The sequence below is a fragment of the Bombus terrestris genome, chromosome 6 (assembly GCF_910591885.1).
Source record: "Bombus terrestris chromosome 6, iyBomTerr1.2, whole genome shotgun sequence".
Lineage (NCBI taxonomy): Eukaryota > Metazoa > Arthropoda > Insecta > Hymenoptera > Apidae > Bombus > Bombus terrestris.
This window is the reverse complement of record NC_063274.1, coordinates 4,612,272-4,631,095: the sequence shown is the minus strand read 5'-3', so window position 1 is coordinate 4,631,095 and position 18,824 is coordinate 4,612,272. Positions and strand designations below refer to the sequence as shown.

Here is an 18,824-nt window from a genome sequence, read left to right as displayed (position 1 = left end):
AAAATTTGACATTATGAAAATGAGAGGCGTAGAATCTGATAAACGTTGAAAAATAAAAGTACGTGCAGATACTTTTTGCCACTGTATATGTAAATAGAGTGTAAGGCGTTATACACAAAATACGCAAGTTTCCAAATTCTTTTCTTGCTACGAGTTTTAGTGAGTTAGATGCCAGCCATATTTTTCATAATTCGAGAAAAGAAGTTCGCGGCCACTAAGAGTTCGTTGCATGCTCATAAGAGATGAACTATTCTTTGTGTGTATCGTTGGACGTAATTAACGCGTCATGTTGCGTGGAAGTAGCACAAAAAAGCAGATCTCCGAACAACCACATGAGAATCCATATCAATTCTTTTTACAGTCGAAGGAGTCTTCGTCGGTGTTGAGCTGCGACATCTCTGCCGACGACAAATATATCGTTACTGGATCCGGTGACAAAAAGGCTACTGTATACGAAGTGATTTACTAGACGTGCACGGTAAAGACGTTTCACGCTTTCCTCCCTTGGTCGAAACCTGAACTCTATAACACGCTCTCCCTTTTCGCGGGGGAGATCCTACAAGTGAGACTTTTTAGCAGCCTTAGGAACATAGACTGTTACTATATTGTGTATATATACATAACAAGTCTGTATTAACGATAGAAACCGCGTTCGAAAGAAACAAAGCATAGACGAAAAAACAGAAGAAAGAGAGAGAGAAAGAAATAGTGATAAAAAGAATAAACAAAAAAAAAACGAAGGAAAGGAACTAATGCTAATTATGACGACGGTCAAGAAACCAATGTGTGTGCCAGAGAAAAAAGCTGTACATGTATATTTAGGAGTTGCGTGTGCGTGACCTAACTGTACGTACGACCGTGTGATTTAAACGTAGAGAGAACTTTCTTTGTCGCGTGTATACAACGAGAACGTGTTAATGGGACGTTACCAAGCGATTTTGCATGCGCGTTAAGTGACCAGGAGAGCCTTGCAAATGGTGATGCTAGATACGGTTTCGTATTAAGTACCTAATTATAGAATCAACATGCCCAAGATGACATCATACGACAGATAAAACACGTGAAAAACGAACAGTCGGAGCCTGTCTAACAAAAAATTATACTTGTTCTCGCTTATTGTAATTTTCTTCAAAACTTTTACAACTTTTGCAATCGCTGTCTCTTTAACGTGTCTATGACCACGATAACGAGTCGACGAATACTATTGCTGTATACATAGATATACACGTGGAATCGTTTCGAGAAAATCGCTGGTCGTAGTTACATACCTTGGATAATGCGTTTCGCTATAAACTACAAACTATAGTCGATTAATACTTTATGCTGTCGTGAACAAGAAAAAAAGAAGGCAGGTGAAAGATAAATATACATCGAATTTATTTATTTCGTATAAAATTGTTCGTTTCGTTGGAACACTATAGTCACGAGAGGATTCGGTCGTTCAAATATTCGTGCATCATCCAAACTATCAAAGCAACGACTGGTAATATCACGAGAGATTCGTTCTAAAGTCATTGACGGAGGATGATCGCGCTGTTCTCCTTAAAAAAAAAGAAAGGAAAGTAAACACGAGACTTGTACCATGGGAGCAGTGTTGTGTATTCTCTACATCCCGCTCAACCATGATCATTAATTAATTTTAAATATATCGATAAAAAAACAATTGTCTTTTTTGTTCAAGAAAGCTTGCGTGAATAATTATCTTTCTTCTTTCTTTCAAATCTTTTTCAGCGAATATTTTTACATCCATAGGTAAGTAATTGCTTAATACTTTACAACCTGATCAAAATCAACGAGTCTATGCACATTATTACATATTAAGCTCGAATGATTTGTTAGCATGAAGAACCAGCTAGAAAGAAACGATTCGATTATACAAATCAAAAAGGTGTATTAATATAGAAATGTCATGAAATATCAATTTTAATTTTTCTAGCGTAAATGTTTTAGTATTTTATTCGTATTTTATTCGTTCTTAAGTCATCAAATGCAAATAATTATTTTTACTTATATAATAGTAACGGCATTATTATTTAATTACTTAATTAAAAATAATAATTTTCTTAATAAAGTAAGTATGCAAAATTAATCTATTATAAACGATGTTTGAACGTTTTGATTTATGCGCATCTACGCTGCGCAGCACGTGACCAAACACGTTATAAGTGCGTTAAAACATGTCCTGTCACGTCTCTTATGCCAACAAATCATTCGATCGTATCATAGATTATTTTACTGTACGTCTATCGCAGTTGAAAATATGCAACCAAAGTTAACCTTTTATTGTACACACTTGAAATATATTTAATCCTTGAAAATTGTATTAACCATACAAGCAGCAACAACAAGATGCACGATGTTACTACAGTGTTATTGGTACAACGTTAATATATTCTTAGTGTTTCTCAAAATTTGTTCTCGATTCTATTTTGTTTTAACTATATTTGTTTTAAATCGTTTTGAAATACTTGAAAAAGACATTGCTATAAAGAAATTTTGCATTTTACGAACTAACCGTTTAATCAACTGTAAAGAGAATGATGCATTAACTCCCTACTAAGAATATAGCGTTTGTTACAGTCATCTCTGTTATTGATAAGCATACTAACGCGTGATCAATCTAACCACCATGTGATTGTGCGCGTATGTGCATATGAATAATAAACGGAACCTTGTACAAAATCCCTCTATATTCCGATCGATGATTTTAATTCATTACTAATTGATTGAGTCATGCGACAGCTCAACAGTTAAGTATACATACATCTCTGTAAAGTACAATCATATGCACAAACGAGGCGAAACTATTTCTGTATTTGGACTAAATATTAGTTCCGTAGACCAAACTTAAATTAAATCGATCAATTTTTAGTGATGAATAGTGGGCAACAGGTGTCATCTGCCCTAATTGATGGATCTTGTAAAAATTAGCATGCAATAAGATAAACGTAATCGAAACATTTAAGTCGTCCCTGTAAAGGTTATAACATAAAAGAATACAGGATTATAAAAAATATAAGTATAAATATGATAAAAAATATTTTAAAAGTAATCGTTCTTGAAGAAAACCTGCACATAACCTTAATGGAATGAAGTAGTTATGGGGTTACTTTTTATATGAACGATTTAACTGAGTCGATTACGTGCCGATAAAGAATCTCTTGCCTAAATGTTTAATTAGCGATAAAAAAAAGGTAACAGGTAAAGAGATGTACAGATAAATCTTATGCGACCATGACCATTATGCAATATGCACGAATACCGCTTGAAAATGCCGCCTAACGAAAATGGTTAATCTTATTTCATTTTCTTTTTGTTCAAATTTTTCAAGTAAATACAATTAAGATTATCGATAGCAGGACAGATGTGTATTATGAATTAGTTGAAACGATCAATAGAAAGATCCGTTATTTTTCAGCTATACGCTAATAATGTTAGGTTGACGTTTAAAAATGCGCTTTCTATACGCTTTTTCCATGCAACAATGTTTTCGTTGGAGGATATGTACGTGTGCACGTGTGTACGTAAAAGATAGTAAGTAATTATGTCATTTCTATCTTACCTGCGATATAACGGTGAATGATGATTTTGTAATCACGGTACACGCAATACACATACACACATGTGAAAGGAAAGAAGCATTCGAATGAGAAGTGTACACAATCCAAATGGATGTATATGTACATGTATAGCGGAAAGTACGTATCAAGTAAAAATGACGCATCTTAAAAAGTGTTTTTTGGAAAAAATGAAGATCTATTCCATTTTTCCTCTTTAGCTGTAGTAATACGAAAATTGAATACGTATTATACTTTTATTTGTTATTTCGCATCAAGACAATTGCTCCTTCCTCTTTCAGTATGACAACAGAATAAAAATACTAATCCATGAAATAAATTCGTTTTCACCACATAGTGAATAATTCTATGGCTCTTCGATGTGTCAATGAAGTAAATTTGTGTTACGCCACGTGCCAAATTGGATAAAATAATGCGTGATTAGTAAATGGCAAATAATAGAAGAAACGTATTTCATCGAATTATAGGTGTTTCCACTAAATACTGTTTGTGATACCATTGCATTTTAACCCTATTAATTCAGTATTAGCCTTAACAAGTTGATACGAGCGGTTCTCTCTCTTTAATTTAGTAGTTACGCGGAGGATAGTAACATAAATGGTGTTTTACTATTAATCGTGCAATTTTAATCAAATGCACTTGATGCACGATTTGTCGATACTATGTAGTGTGATGTAGCAGGATTTAATCCTACAGGGAGAGGGAAAGAGAAAGAGAGAGAGACAAAATATCTTATTATCTTTCTTTAATTTGTCACTATTTTGGTAAAAAATTGTACATATATTACAAACAAGTTTAAAATTTTTTAACATTCATTTGTTTGTTACACAATTTGCGCATAATTACGTTGTTTTGTGGTTATCTCATATTGTTCGCATTATGTATACAGGTATCTATAAAAAAGAACAGTACTATGACAAATACAATCTTGAAACCCGCTTATTCGTTCGCCGCTGAAAAAGAATTAAAATAGAGAGGAAGGGAAAAATCCAGAGAAAGAGGAAACAAACGATAGGGATCACAGGTTTACTTCCGGTAATTTTTCGATGTATTTACATTTACGTGTATCTATGTATACAAGATCGTTAAAAACATTAAATGTTTATGCTCGCATTACGATAATATATTCATGTATTTACATGTGTATCCATGTGTACAAGGTCGTTAAAAAACATTAAATGTTTACAGGTTTATTTTTCGTATTGCCCGCGCATCATTAATTTCGCGATTTCTTTTTTTTCTTGTTTTTGTTTTTTTTTACTTATCTGTGTCTCTGTGTTTGTCTCTCTTTCTCTCCCTCTCTCGCGTACACACACGCTTACTCATTCATATTTCTCATATATTCTCTTTACATTCAATCGTCGTCGTTTTTAAATATTTTCTCACATAACGTCGCAATTTATGTACAAGTAGAAAAAACCTAATAACAATATCAACTATCACACCTTACACACCATTATAAATGGTTGATACGTACATTACGCGCGTATTAAATAAAAAGACATTCGTACTGGCATAGAAGGCTGTTTTTCATCTTGTTCGCCATATGAATGTTCATGGGTCGATTTTCATAGCATCAGAAATACAAACTCTCTTAATGGAAAAAAATTTTTTATCGGGTTCTTGAAAAAATTCATCACGCACATACATGCATACATACACATACAAATTCTCTCTGGTATGTACAACTAGAAAATACATAACACAGCTACTTATATGTGTACAAGTAACCGATTTTACAGGAAATGTACAGGAGGTGAACGATGATATTTCACGCTTACGTTCCTTTTAGGACTTAAGTGTACATGACGCCTGGTTCTATACTCGTTGGAAGGTGTCTTTCCAATTCATTACTGAATTGATATACTTTAGATAGAATAGTAAATTCAATCTACAAAAGTATTAAAGAAACTGTGATCATTACAAAATTATAAACAAATTTATAAGAGTTGAAACATACACTTAGAAATTAATAGAAACCTGTAGTAAATACTATTAGCTCGTGAATGTAAAAATATCATAAATATTACGATCAAAAAAAAGAAGTCGTACGTTCTGTTTTCTCTTTTCTATCAACGTGAAATTTGTGCATTTGCATTAAAATACTTCATAGTAACGAAAACAGATTCATTGCTTTAGATCCAAAAAATCTATTAGCAAAAATCGACAACCTTCCATCGTGCAAAATATAAAAATTCTTACGTCTTGAGAATGATTTACATCTTGAGGTTGCTTTTACTAAGCGCAGACGTAAAATACATTTGGTCGTAAAACTGTACGCTTCATGCTGGAGTGAGACATTCACAATATATCCTTCTCCTGCAGAAGGTCCTTAATCCTAATAAAAACCTATCAACGATTCTTACAAATTGCGTTCACAGTTTATGGCAACAAAAAGTAACCATTTTTTTTTTTTTTTTTTTTGTTAGCTATTGTGAGACGCGAGTCTTACTATAGTTATCGCATAATGAAGGAGAAAAGAAATAAATTTGGACAATAGGATCAATAATTATACTAATCGCAAAATCAATAAACAAATAATTGGTAAGCACTATCGTGCTGCATTCTTTGATATCGATCACAAAATTATATGAAGGTAACGGATTTTCATTTCTTTTCTTAGAAATAAAGTGACCACATAAGGAAATACCTTAATGTCGCTTTATCTCCTACAATATTGCCAGATTCAATTTTCAACTCTTAAATTCATATTTTTTTGTATGTTTAAGAGTGTATCAAAATAATTTAATTTATGACTAGTTTTGCCTCTCGGTAACCTTATCTGACAGACCATGATAAATTCCTTTGTCTCTGAAGAAAACACCCAGAGTATCGATCTGCCATGGCAAGTTAATCTGTCATACATATTTACCTAGAAAAGCTATAACCAGTATTTATAAATTTATCTTCTTCTCGTTAGATATCACATACATTCTAAATATCTTTCAATAGATTGCATTTGACACAAGCAATGAAATTCATGAAAATGAAGAATCTGGCAACGTTGTTAGCATATGGTGTTTGCGAAGTATGTGCAAGATCCTTGTAATCAGTATGTTTTGCATTCACTTCCCACATACTATATATACAAGTCGCGCTAGATAAATCTATTACGTATACTATATTATCTTACTATTCTTAAGGCTAATTTAGCTTGCTGCACACACGTGACGTGGTCCATGTGACATCTGAAGACACTGGGTGGTCAGTCGCTATCGGAGCCCACTGGATTAATTTTTTTTCTCTTCTTTGCTTGTTTTACATTCACAATTGATTCCTCCTACGGCAACACGATTAAATTCAATTAATAAAAAATACAAACATCTAAATAATATCAAAAATAGCTACTAATAGCTTTAGATTATTTTTAAATTTACCTCACTACTAGATGTACTGTCCAAATGATACCGAGGAAGCGGCCTTTTTGAGCTAGACCTTTCCCTCGTATTAGCACCAGTTTTTCTATGACCTCCTTTACCACCAGCACCTCCGCCACCCCCAGCCGATGCTGCTGCATGTTTTCGTGCTGAGCTTGTTGGTGGAGGCGGAGGAGGTTCATTTTCTTCATTAACTTCCGCAAGTGCAAATAAATCTCCATAACTTTTTCTTAAAGAATCACTACTAGCTGCTTGTGCTTGTTGTAGAGCTCTTTGCATTCCTTCAGAATGATAAAGCTGCAATTCAGCGGACGACATACAATGCTGTCGTAATTGATCCAAATGACCAAGAACTTGTTCGCCAGAAGGTGTACCAGATTGTTGATTATGTTTAGGGCCAGATCGTTTCCGTTTGTTTGGACTTGTAGCAGGGTAACGAGTACTCAAAAGATTCGCAAGTAACTCACTAAGTTTTTCTTCGTAATCACGACACCAGTAACGTAGAGCCGCTACAACAAACATGTCCCCATCCACGTTTTGTCGTGCAAGTAATTGTCGCAGAAGTTCTAACGTTGGCCTATTCAATTATTAATGTTATTAATATTGAATTAAATTTTTTATCTTATTCGTTTTGCTTCCTAGTAAATGATTTACTTACTTTTCTTGTTTAAGCATAAACAATATCGATGTTAATGCTTCTGCGTGATCTCGAAATTGCAATTTGGGTAAGACAGGTAATACATAGTCAATTGGAAAATCATGGGCAAAAATAAGCTGCCAAAAACAATATTGCTCGAAAGTTTCCCAATTTAAACTTGCTGTCAAAAGTGATGTAAACGATTCCTTTTTTAACATCTTTAAATGTCCTTGCATTATTTGACAAACCAATTCTTGTAATTGGCATGCATCGACGGTCGAGACAACCAAATGCAATAATTGAACATTTCCAAGAGCCACATTTTGAAAACCCATGTATACATCAGGCACAAGGTAACACAGCATAAATATGTTATCTTCATGGCAGAGCTATAAAAAAATGATACATTATATACGACTAATAAAAGGATATATAAAGCAAATTAAAACAAATTACAATTTTTACAATTATTTGTGATATTACAATTTTTAACTTTTAAAACTTACATACCTTTAAATCTGACACTAAACACGCATCTAATTTTTTTTCTCGATGTACACAAAAATCTTTATATACAGATGCTTTAACGTCATTTAACATATTACTGCAATAAAAAAATAATATAATAAAAAGCATACTTTCATTTACTTATGCGTAATTTGCATTCCACTACGAACCTTGGTTCGCCTTCCCGTTTTTCTTCCTCTCTGCCCCAAACTTTCAAAAAATAAAGTAACAGGTAACCTATTCTTGATTGAACATTTTGTATCTCTGCAAGTACCCGAGCTAGCAGCTTCCGCCTATTGTCCTCTTCTTTACACAACTGAAACTGATTTCGAAACATAACAAACAATGGCGTACTTATACTATCAGTCAAGGCTTCTTCATTCAAATTATCTGATGGAAATATTTGAGATGTAATTTGTGAAGATAAGATCGTTGATATGCAAGAAGCCAGTGCTGGTATAGTTTCTGCATCTATTTCATCCTCTACAACCATTTGTACTATCCTCTCCATCGTTTGACATCTCACTTCATTGTCTGTTTCACTGTGTAAACTTTCTACAGCAGTCCTTAACTCTTCTGGTTCTAAAATTAAATTTAACTGAGACGTAATATCTTCTTTCTTCACGATACAATTTGCATTTTTTTGTTCGTTTTTCAATTTCACATTTGCTAATGGAACATCTTCTTCATCTTCTTCCTCTACTCTAGTCACTATCCTATAATGTTAAATATCCTTTAGTGATATAATTATATTTTTAAGCTGAAACATTTGAAGTACTATATGATAGAAATATAAAGCACAATTAACCTTAATGACACTTCGTCTTCTTCATCACTAAAAGCTGGTTCTGAGTCTTGATTTAAATGATTATTTTCAACTGGTGTATTCGCTGCATTTTCCATTGTAGCCCCTGGTGTAAGATCCTTATTAAATTCCTCCGTTTTACCTGAATATACAGGAACCTTATTTCCTGCTCAAAAACATCATGCAAAAACCAAAGTTAGTAAGCAATGAATGTGCTATAAGCTTAAAGGAAAGGTGAATAATAAAATTTATTAAAAGAAAAGACCAGAAAATGAGTTCTAAATGATGTTTAAAAGAGAAAGATTTGTTAAAACCATGATATATAAACCCAAAATTAATATACATAAATATTTTTCTGTGCTTATATCTATTTGATATGTACATTTAAATATCATCAATATTTATACTATATATATGTCGGAGATGAAAGAATACTGGAACCTTCCCTTCGGAACTTTGGGAAGACCCCTAGTATTGTAATTTAGATTTCACCATAGCCGAATTAAGAAACTGTTGTCATTCGATTCGACTGCACTTATTTGAGATTTATGATAGTAAGCTCGGGCTCGAGGCGACAACCAGTCGCCGAACGTAGTCGCGGTCAAGGGATGAACGTTTTGTCTAACAAAAGCATGAAGTAACTCTATAGCTCTCCTTAAAAGAAATACTTAGGACGGGGCACGACGGTAAGCATTTCAACGATTTCTGTCCCGTGGCTCGCCACACGCACTCTATTCTTTGAGTAAGATGATTACCAGATATCGACGCGTCTCCACAGTACACGTTCAGCCCGGGGACCCGCTATAAATCTTAAGATCTGTATAACTAAAGTCCCCTTCACACCGACAAACAGTCCACGTCCCAACTACGAGAAAATAGGAGAACTCTTCTCGAACTTTCTCTTAAGGGCGGCTAGCACCCTTCCCTAACCACTAACATGGAAATTGACCAATTAACAGTAATGCCAATTTCCCTCACTTTCCGAATGAAGGTGCTTCTCCACGAATCCGGTGATTTCGTGCCTTTAGACATACCTATCATAGTTTTCCTCGACAGCGTTACCGTGATGGAAAACCACACTCTCCCGTACGATCTCAAAGACGATTCAAGTAACTCTCAGATACGTAGTGATCGCCTCATGCATTAATATTGAGTACAACTTAGACGTTGAAGAAAAGTAGAGTTCGTCATCCCCTTGACCGCGGATTCGTTAGTGAGCCTAGGATCATTGTCATTAGCTTCTCGAGTATCTAATTATCGCGATTACTTGTCCAATTCCATTAGAGTCATACTTGCACTAGTAAATATCTCCTCTATTGCATAACGATCACGTCTAACGCCAATAGAGATTCGTTTCACGCCCCTAACCCTAACTCAAATCTTAACGTCAACCCGACATATATTTTCAAAACTAAATATGTATATTATATAAAGAATAGCATGATTTTAATATGTGATGAGTACATAAAAGTAAATAAATATATGTTTATACATATGCAATAGTAAGCCTTTTCAGTGCTCTGATTTTGAATGGTCTATAGAAAATAAACATGCAATATTATGTAATAATTTTACCAAGATCTGCATTAGGTGGTAAACAGAATTCTTTGAATGTTTCTCTTATCTTGCTTCTTAATTCACGATCTAACTTGGGGCTATCAAACAATGGATAAAGACTTGGCAAAACCCGCTTCTCCAAAATTTGTCGCAACGACAAAAAGATTCCATTTCTCACTTTCTCGGTTAAAGGTGGATAGAAATTTGGTATTATCTGTAAACAAAAATTACGTAAATTTTAAAACCGTAATGAAATGTTGAGATTTACATTATCACTTACTCTGCATAAAAAGTCTAACAATGTGGCAGTGACCGGTGGATGCGATCTCATGGAATTGTGCATAACAAGAATTGCAGGTTCAATGTTCATTATGTTATCCTTCTCAGGTTCAAAAAACAACCAATCATAAAATAAAGCGAGTTTAGCATTACTTGCAGCCACAGTTGATGTACAAGTTGTAAATAACCATCCTATTACTGCCCATCGTGGTATAATATCTGAACATAGTAGCTCATTTGTTGGATGAATAACACCAACAATGAATCGTATAAGGTCACATCTCAAAGACTGTGATTCTGGTGTAGCCAGGTACTGCCTTTGAAACCAATCTTGGTATCGTTTATGATTACCAAAACGGACTTGACTGGTTAAAAATACTAATTTCCTTTCCATATCTGGTGTAAGTCTAGATTGGAGAAACCTTCTAGAAGTCCTTGTTTGTAAAAGTTGAAGGACACCACTGAAATTTGGACAAAGAGACTTCGGATTGAGAAGTATATCTTTCCAAAGTGCCTCAAATTCAGGTATCCGTGCCACATTTTGTAATAGGCGTACTAAATCTCTACAAACATTAATTATCATTTGTTTATTACAGTCTGGCTTGCATTATAAATATAGACAAAAATATTTCATTTCATTTACCTTCCAATAACCAAACAATCAACCATACGTTCTCTTATTAAAGATACAGTAAATGTAACTTCTTTTTGACGTAAACCAGATAAATGTGGTGCATTATGATCTTCTATTAATCGTAAATAGGTATAAACAATGGATGCTACTAGAAAAGGGAATTTATCCAGCCAAGGTCGATTTTCTTGAAAAATATCTAAAAGTGCATCAACTAAAAACAAATTCCGTGGTGAAATATCACCACCAGCTGCATGCCTTAATAAACTTAAACAAAGATTATCCACACTAGCTACACTGGTTCTTATCATCTCCCTTAACAGCCATAATAACTGACTTCTAGTCACATCGTTCAATCGTAGGTATCTTTCAAGTACTAATTGATTAAGATGTACTAACACAATCGCAAGACCATCTCGTGTAATTAATGTTAAGTCTCTGTAACTTTTTGGAGCATTTTGAGGATCTGTCAAAATGACTACCAACAATCCTAATGAAACTTCTTCATGTGTCTTATCCTTACATACAGCATTATTTAATGTATCATGGGCTTCTTTTTCAGATAGCCCTGCAGTCAGGTTTTGGAGCACTGTATAACATCTCTCGAATTTCTGAAAACAGAAAACAAGTTTTTAATATCTTGCAACAATAAAATATTTTAAAAATATAGCATAAGCAAATGTAAAAAGATATAAAAAGTGTAACATATTTAAAGCTCCGTACTAACAGACTATAAAATTAAATAAAATTATTAATATTGAGAAAACATTAAAAGTATTTTAGTTCCAGTATTAAATTGGTAAATTTGATAATATGTATCATTCATTATATATTTTATTGGATTTTAGCGATTAATATTCAATTAAATTATTCATTAATATTCAATTTTCCATCAATAATCGAGAAAAATGAACATTAGAATTATGCAAATGATTCAAATATTGCCGCTAAGACGCGTGGTACGACATGTGGCGCCGCGCGATCAGCGACGTGCGCGACCGTCGCAACAATGGCGGAACCCCTAGCACCCGATACGTATCCAGTGACTATTTAAAATATTTATGTTACCTCTTCCAAGTCGTCCTTATTCTCTATGCAACTTGTGCTGAGTAGCCGGGACGCGAGAGTTTTCGTCTGTTCCATAGCTGCTGACTGGCCCACGGCCGTCCCGTAAACGTTATTCTAGGCCCTGTCGAGCCCTCAGCCCTCAGCCCTGTGCCCCTGGCCGCTTGTGCTTGCCTCCGTGCATCGTGATCGTCTCACTGCCTGTTCGCTCTCTATCTTTCTCTCTCTCTCTCTCTCTCTCTTCCACCTTCCCCACTCTTCGTCTCTCGCGCGGTCTCTTCACTCTGTTTATTCCTTACCACGGACCTCCCCGACTCCCTGAACTGTCCCGATGCGATTGCGCATTGATACATGCGCCTCGTCTCTTCTCGACCAAGCTTCGTGACGTGATCGCTCCCCACCACTAACACCAATCACTTGCTTGACCAATCGCAACCTACCAATCCGTATACACTGATGGATATTGGTGGGGATACCGTAGAAAAGTAGTGCGGCTAACAGGAACGTATTTATTAAAGGCGCGCATCCAGAGGACGGTCACCTCAAAGTGTCTCTGAACCTTCGAAGCAGTGTACTCACTATGCCAAACTTCGTGCAAAAGGGTTTAGTCTTCCCGCGTTTAAACGGTTCGTTTCAGGTGTCACACGATCGTGTATTGATTATTTTTTTCTTGTACAGACTATAGAACTGTATGTACGCATATATTCATACAATTGTATTGCAAATACTTCATTACGCAAAGACACACTGATGTTTATTGTTATTGGAACAGATGTAATGTACAATGCATTAATATGCACATATCACTTTGCGTTACAATAGTATTACAATCGAGTGAAAAATAATAAAGGTTCTTTGCAACTTGAATCGTTAAGTTACGAAATACAAATATTAATGTATTCTAGTAAACCGCTGCATGCATTTGAAAGTTTCAGGTCAACAATAAGACTTACAATAGAAGATACACGTACATACTCGTATACGCAACTATTACAGTATCTAACTCTAAAGCTAAGTAAAATAGAATAACACGTCGTTAAAATAAAATCAATAATAAATTTGTAGGAAGTGAGAATGGTATCACGAGGTCATCGGCATCTTGACTTCAAATTACGTAGAACTTTATAAAAATAACTCAATCATTGTTATAAAATTGAAAACTACTAAAAATTAAATTTTGTAAATAAATGTATATAACTTTCTTTAAAAATTCATATATTTTAAAAAATAGAAAGTCATATATTTAAACAACATAGTTCATAGGAAGAATTACCCCAAAAATTATGAAAATTGTTCACATTGGTGACGCTTAAGTCTACCATTTAATTTATCGTAGATACATCCCTGCGGTTTGTGTCTGCGCATGCGCGTATCTGTACGCACGAAGAGGTACTCGACTAATCGCATCGGGTGCCCCGGCCACGCTTCCCGCTCTTCGTTTCCTCGTGTTATTTAGTGAACGTCTTTACGTTCTTTTCCGAATTCTTGTCATTTTGTGGTTACCCAAACGTCACGCGATACCTTTGAATTTTGCGCATTAGTTATAATCGTATATATTAAAGACATCCTCTGGGTATATAGAATTTCTGCGCATCAATACGTTCGTGCAACGTCAACCTAACCCCCAATAAGTGCAGGAGCCACGGACCTGACATTCCATTACGATGTATAAGGCTTTCCTCCAGGTATCCGTGGTGCTATAACCCCATTTTCCTTTCTCTTTCTTGTTCTAATACACATATGCGTATGCATACTCATTTTCATTTCCTATTACGATTACTTTTTCGTTATTTGGTTATGATTCGACTCGAGGTCATCTCTAGCTTGTTAAGTTTGTACAGATGTAGAAATTCTGTTGCTTCGAGTTCATAGATATTAATAAATAAAATTAAAAGAGAGTTATAGTATTTGATTTTTATCGTTTTAATTTAGTATTTGAACAACATATGTTGATTCGTTGCGTTAGATCGTAATAAAAGTTAATTAGAAATGCAGATATTAATTTACGAGATTTTTAAACAACTTTCTATTCGACGTTGAAATGATTATTGCAACGAAAATTTTATTAAAGAAAAACGGCTTTATTCAAATTGCGTAGTATTATATCTTGGTTTAATTTTCAATTTATTCAACTATGATTCAACTATGTATATTACTTTCATATCTTGAATTTTACTAATATTTTTTATTGTAATACAAAATAAACAGCGAAATAAATAAGTGTATATTATCAATCTTTTTACAAACTTGATTAAAAAATGCTTGGTTTTATATATTATTAATCAAACACTCAGATGTATACCCTTCGAAGGTTCCAAGAGGAGTAGCCCTGCTGAACATTTTACGGTTGTACAATGCTTGCTTACTTGTAAACGTCAATGAACGCATGCGCATAAGAGAGTACCGTGAATAGTCTGTCATCAGGATCGTATATAAGATGGAGACACAAAAGAGGGAAACATACTCAAAATATAGTAAAAATAATTTATCTCAATTTCGTTAGTAAAATTTACGACTTGTTCAAGTAATTATATCGTTTCACACGTCATAAGAAGTTAAAAATAGATTAATCGTTTTAATAAATAAAAGAACGTTATTCTATAACAAAGTTATTGATTTTTTAATATTCTATAAAAACCTACTGCTTGATATATTAATATTATTTTTTCAACGAAAATTTACAGATTATGTAGGCATCATAAACTTTGATCTATTTCATTAACTTTCTTGCGGTGATCTATTGCGTTGTTATATTTATTACTTCTTACAATTGCGTATAAACGTATAAGCAAATTTAATATTTATTCAAGAGAAGATAACATGTGCTAATAGTCCGAGGCTCAATGTTCTACAATTCATTCAAATATTTTATGCTAACAGAACTACTATATATCTATGTTCGTTGTTGTATATATATCAATCGTAAACAATTCGAAAGAATATGTATGTACTTAGTAAGTAACAGCTTGTATTTGAATTTGCTTAATGAGCTCTCAGTGATCTACGGATAACTGAGTTCGGAGCACCTGGCGCACAGCCAGTGCGGTTGAGAAAAACGTGTTAGTATCACTAACATCTTTCATTAAGAACAGATACATATTGTACATACATATATGTATGTATTCTTTGTATTTCGTATACAACAATTTTATATTTAAAAAATTCATATAATAATTTTTGTACAATATGTATTGTTAAATATATATATGATGTATTTATTATATTTAATATAAAACTTTTTTTTCTATTTTTTTCATTTTTGTATGGAATGTCAAAAATTTTGAAGGTTTAATATACACGAAAATGTATTCTCATTATATTCGTAGTTGAATAATATATAAATAATGTTAATAATTAATTTACAAGAGATTCAGCCATGCATTTCCTACGATATTGATTCGTTACATTGGAATTAATATGATAATTCATCGCATAACGGGTTTTAAATGGAAGAATAATATAATAATGCCTAGCGAACTGAGTATAGTATATGTATTGCGGTTAAATAAAAAATTATCATTATTATGTATAATTGCTAATTACATGTTTTTACGGAGGTGAAATACGATATTAGTGACAATATACATACATATTTCAGCCGATTAATTTTAAAATGATGTACGGGAAAATGGTCAATTTACAAAGGGTTATAATATAGTGTAATTGTCACATAATAGCTTAGTTTGCGAAAAAATTCGATAGATTTCAATAATTTAATCTAATCGACTTTAAAGAATAATAGAAGCACATCAAATAATTACATGAAATTCCTGAATTTAATATTTTTGCTTCTAAGTGTTACTATTAAATATTCACGTTTTCCTATCTATATATATAATCTATGCACATAAATAGTTCTCACGAAGTAACTTAATGAGATGAAGCTTACTATAAGTCATATCTATATCAAAAATTATTGGATACTTAGCAACAGTATTGAATTACTAAAATCATTAAAATAAAAGAGATATACACAATTCTATAGAAGTGTATTTGGAAAATTTAATATTAATTGTGTTTTAACTTATGCACATTCATACTTGTAATAGAGACATAGTATGCAATATATTTAATGTTTAAAATTTAAATAATATGGTTTATTGTATATGTGTATATTAAATGCATATATTAAGAAATTCTGAATTTTCATTGGTTATTATATCAAACAAGAAATTAAACAGTTGTTATGTGATCGATTATATTTAGTTAGAATATTTCTTACGTTTATTGTGACAAGTAGTGCAAAAAGTTGTGTGTAAATAATTATTCTTTATATTAAGAATAAGATATTCGTTGTATGAATTAGATGAAGGTAATTATTTGATTCTACGATATGACTATGACAAAGTATAAATGGCATAAATTACTTTTCGCCAATATTTATCAAAATTGAAACATTTCATATTTTTAAATATTAATATAATTTATATAACGATTAAAGATCTTCTTATGATTTGAAATTTAGAGTTATTTGTACTACATAACTTACCAATAATTATATTATCATTGCAGCCTTATTTCCTGTGATACATCTCAAAAGGATTAAAATATTATATTTGTAATAGATGGACTCAATTATTAATTAGGAAATGTTGCTCTATATAAAAATTTCTAAACATAAAATATAGGGAAATATAGAAATTCTGGCACATGTTCTCAATACTTTAAAATTGTTTAACGGTAACTGAAGTATAAAATGTAAACAGTACCAATAACACCTTCTGTCAATGCAATAACATTGATCATAAACATTCAGTGCATTCTCGAGATGCTAAAAAGTGTATCAATTTAAAATTTACATAAAAATGTATGTAAGTCATTATTAATATCATTAGTATCAAAGCACACTACGATTTTCCTTTCCTGAATCTTTGTCGTGCTTGTGCTTTACTATACTTTGAATGTTTTTCCTTCTCGTTATTCATTTCTGTTTCAACATCATCAAATTCTTCTTTATTATCACCAAAGAGATCCGTTGGAGGTTCCAAAAGTGATTTTCTTTGACACTTTACAAAATAACGGAATCCCTTTGCAATGCCAAAACCAAGCATTGCTATAGACATCGTTAATAAGGCCATCAAAAGAGGATGCTGCATCCAATGAAAAAGAATGAAATAACCATTATAAGCATTCATCTTAACATTGATTTCTAAGAATATTAAACTGATACATATACCGTTAATGTGGGTTTATTTGTAAAAACATAATCAGCAATTACAACTATTACTCCAAGTATGATACCAACGCCAGCACCAAGCCAGGGTATTTGTTGATCAGCTACAAAATAATTTACCATATTAAAACCTCATATGAGACATTTTCATTATAATTATCTGAATATCTTAAATGTTATACCTCGTTTGTCTTTAATTAATAATTGTGTTACTCTATTCATTGCTTCTAAAATTGTTGGTTCATTTGGTTGAAAGGATAAAGCTTTATTGTAAGATTGAAGTGCTTCACTGAAGCGAAAGGTTTGTGACTCTACTTCAGCCTTTCTAAAATAACCCTACAAAATTTTGGATATACTTATGTTATAATATACTTATTGAAGTGTTTTATAGAAAGCACTTGCACCTTGGTCCAATTAGGTTTTAATTGAATTGTCATTAATGCATCTTCCATTGCAAAATGATATTGTTGTAATTTTAAAAATGCAAATGATCGATTACTATACAAAGAATAATTTTGTGGGTCTAGTTTAATGGCATGAGTGTAATGAAACATAGCCTCTTCATATTTTTGTTCTTTCACACACGCGTTTCCGCGTTCCTTGAAGATTTGTACCTTCAATGAAATTGAGATAATGTAATAAGTAAATCACTGCAATGTTAACTTTAAATTCTTTCACACAACATAATATCATTAATATAACATTTTGTATCAATTTATACCATAAAATTTTACATTCTGATTATCAAACAATAAATACAATTATGTAGTCACCAAATAAAAAGTGTAAATACTAAAATATAGATATGAAACTTACAAATGCTTACCTCTGCTTCTCGTGTGTTCGACATAATTTACAATGACTTTGGCAATCGGTTACTTAAAATAAGTTTTTTAAATTATGTAACATACGCGTTATCATTGTCCTTCGGGAAAGTTCTAAGTAACCTGTTATCTAAATATAAGAAATAGTCAACAATAAGAACCAACCGAAACACCTGCCATGACTTTTTCACCGGTAAGTACATGCGCAGCGAGCATTGACATGTGATACTGCACTGCGCATAAGCCTTCTACCCGGTCGTCGCGGTCGTCAGCTGCAAACTGTAGTACTTTGTTGAGTTTAACTAGAACAAGAACAGACGTTGATTCTATTCTTTCTGATACTTGAAAGAATTGGATGTTGTTGAAGAGACATCCGTATAAAAATGAGTTA

The 18,824-nt window shown here is 32.9% G+C and overlaps 3 protein-coding genes and 1 long non-coding RNA gene across 12 annotated transcripts in view; 2 read left to right on the top strand and 2 right to left on the bottom strand.

Annotated features, from left to right (window-relative positions):
- The window catches only part of LOC100643077 (protein groucho), a 113,853-nt gene extending 112,190 nt beyond the window's left edge, over positions 1–1,663 (top strand). For all 6 annotated transcript variants that reach the window (XM_012309208.3, XM_012309210.3, XM_012309211.3 and 3 more), the window contains one exon: positions 362–1,663. In XM_012309208.3, the coding sequence (XP_012164598.1) occupies positions 362–469 (108 nt within the window). In that variant the 3' untranslated portion in view covers positions 470–1,663. The remainder of the gene's footprint in view (positions 1–361) is intronic.
- Positions 1,664–4,585: 2,922 nt separating this feature from the next.
- Positions 4,586–12,787, bottom strand: LOC100649879 (integrator complex subunit 3). 3 transcript variants are annotated; one of them, XM_048406373.1, is made up of 10 exons: positions 12,440–12,787; positions 11,384–11,982; positions 10,742–11,303; positions 10,480–10,675; positions 8,908–9,073; positions 8,270–8,815; positions 8,103–8,196; positions 7,614–7,981; positions 6,956–7,532; positions 4,586–6,858 (listed from the first exon to the last, which is right to left on the bottom strand). In XM_048406373.1, exons 1-10 carry the CDS (start codon positions 12,512–12,514, stop codon positions 6,784–6,786), a joined length of 3,258 nt encoding a protein of 1,085 aa, XP_048262330.1. In that variant the 5' UTR covers positions 12,515–12,787; the 3' UTR covers positions 4,586–6,783. The 3 variants fall into 3 exon arrangements, with proteins under 3 accessions (XP_048262330.1, XP_020719176.2, XP_048262331.1); XM_020863517.2 differs by having other exon boundaries at positions 8,908–9,070; XM_048406374.1 differs by having other exon boundaries at positions 8,908–9,046.
- Positions 12,788–12,943: 156 nt separating this feature from the next.
- LOC125385213 lies at positions 12,944–14,334 on the top strand. The gene is made up of 2 exons (XR_007224248.1): positions 12,944–13,286; positions 13,366–14,334. It is a non-coding gene; the product is annotated as an uncharacterized LOC125385213 (long non-coding RNA).
- Positions 14,335–15,723: 1,389 nt separating this feature from the next.
- On the bottom strand, positions 15,724–18,712 carry LOC105665817 (tetratricopeptide repeat protein 31). Of its 2 annotated transcripts, none has more exons than XM_012309215.3 (5): positions 18,426–18,712; positions 18,014–18,223; positions 17,792–17,945; positions 17,613–17,713; positions 15,724–17,526 (listed from the first exon to the last, which is right to left on the bottom strand). In XM_012309215.3, exons 2-5 carry the CDS (start codon positions 18,161–18,163, stop codon positions 17,284–17,286), a joined length of 648 nt encoding a protein of 215 aa, XP_012164605.1. In that variant the 5' UTR covers positions 18,164–18,223; positions 18,426–18,712; the 3' UTR covers positions 15,724–17,283. The 2 variants fall into 2 exon arrangements, with proteins under 2 accessions (XP_012164605.1, XP_012164604.1); XM_012309214.3 differs by having other exon boundaries at positions 18,436–18,710.
- Positions 18,713–18,824: the final 112 nt, after the last annotated feature.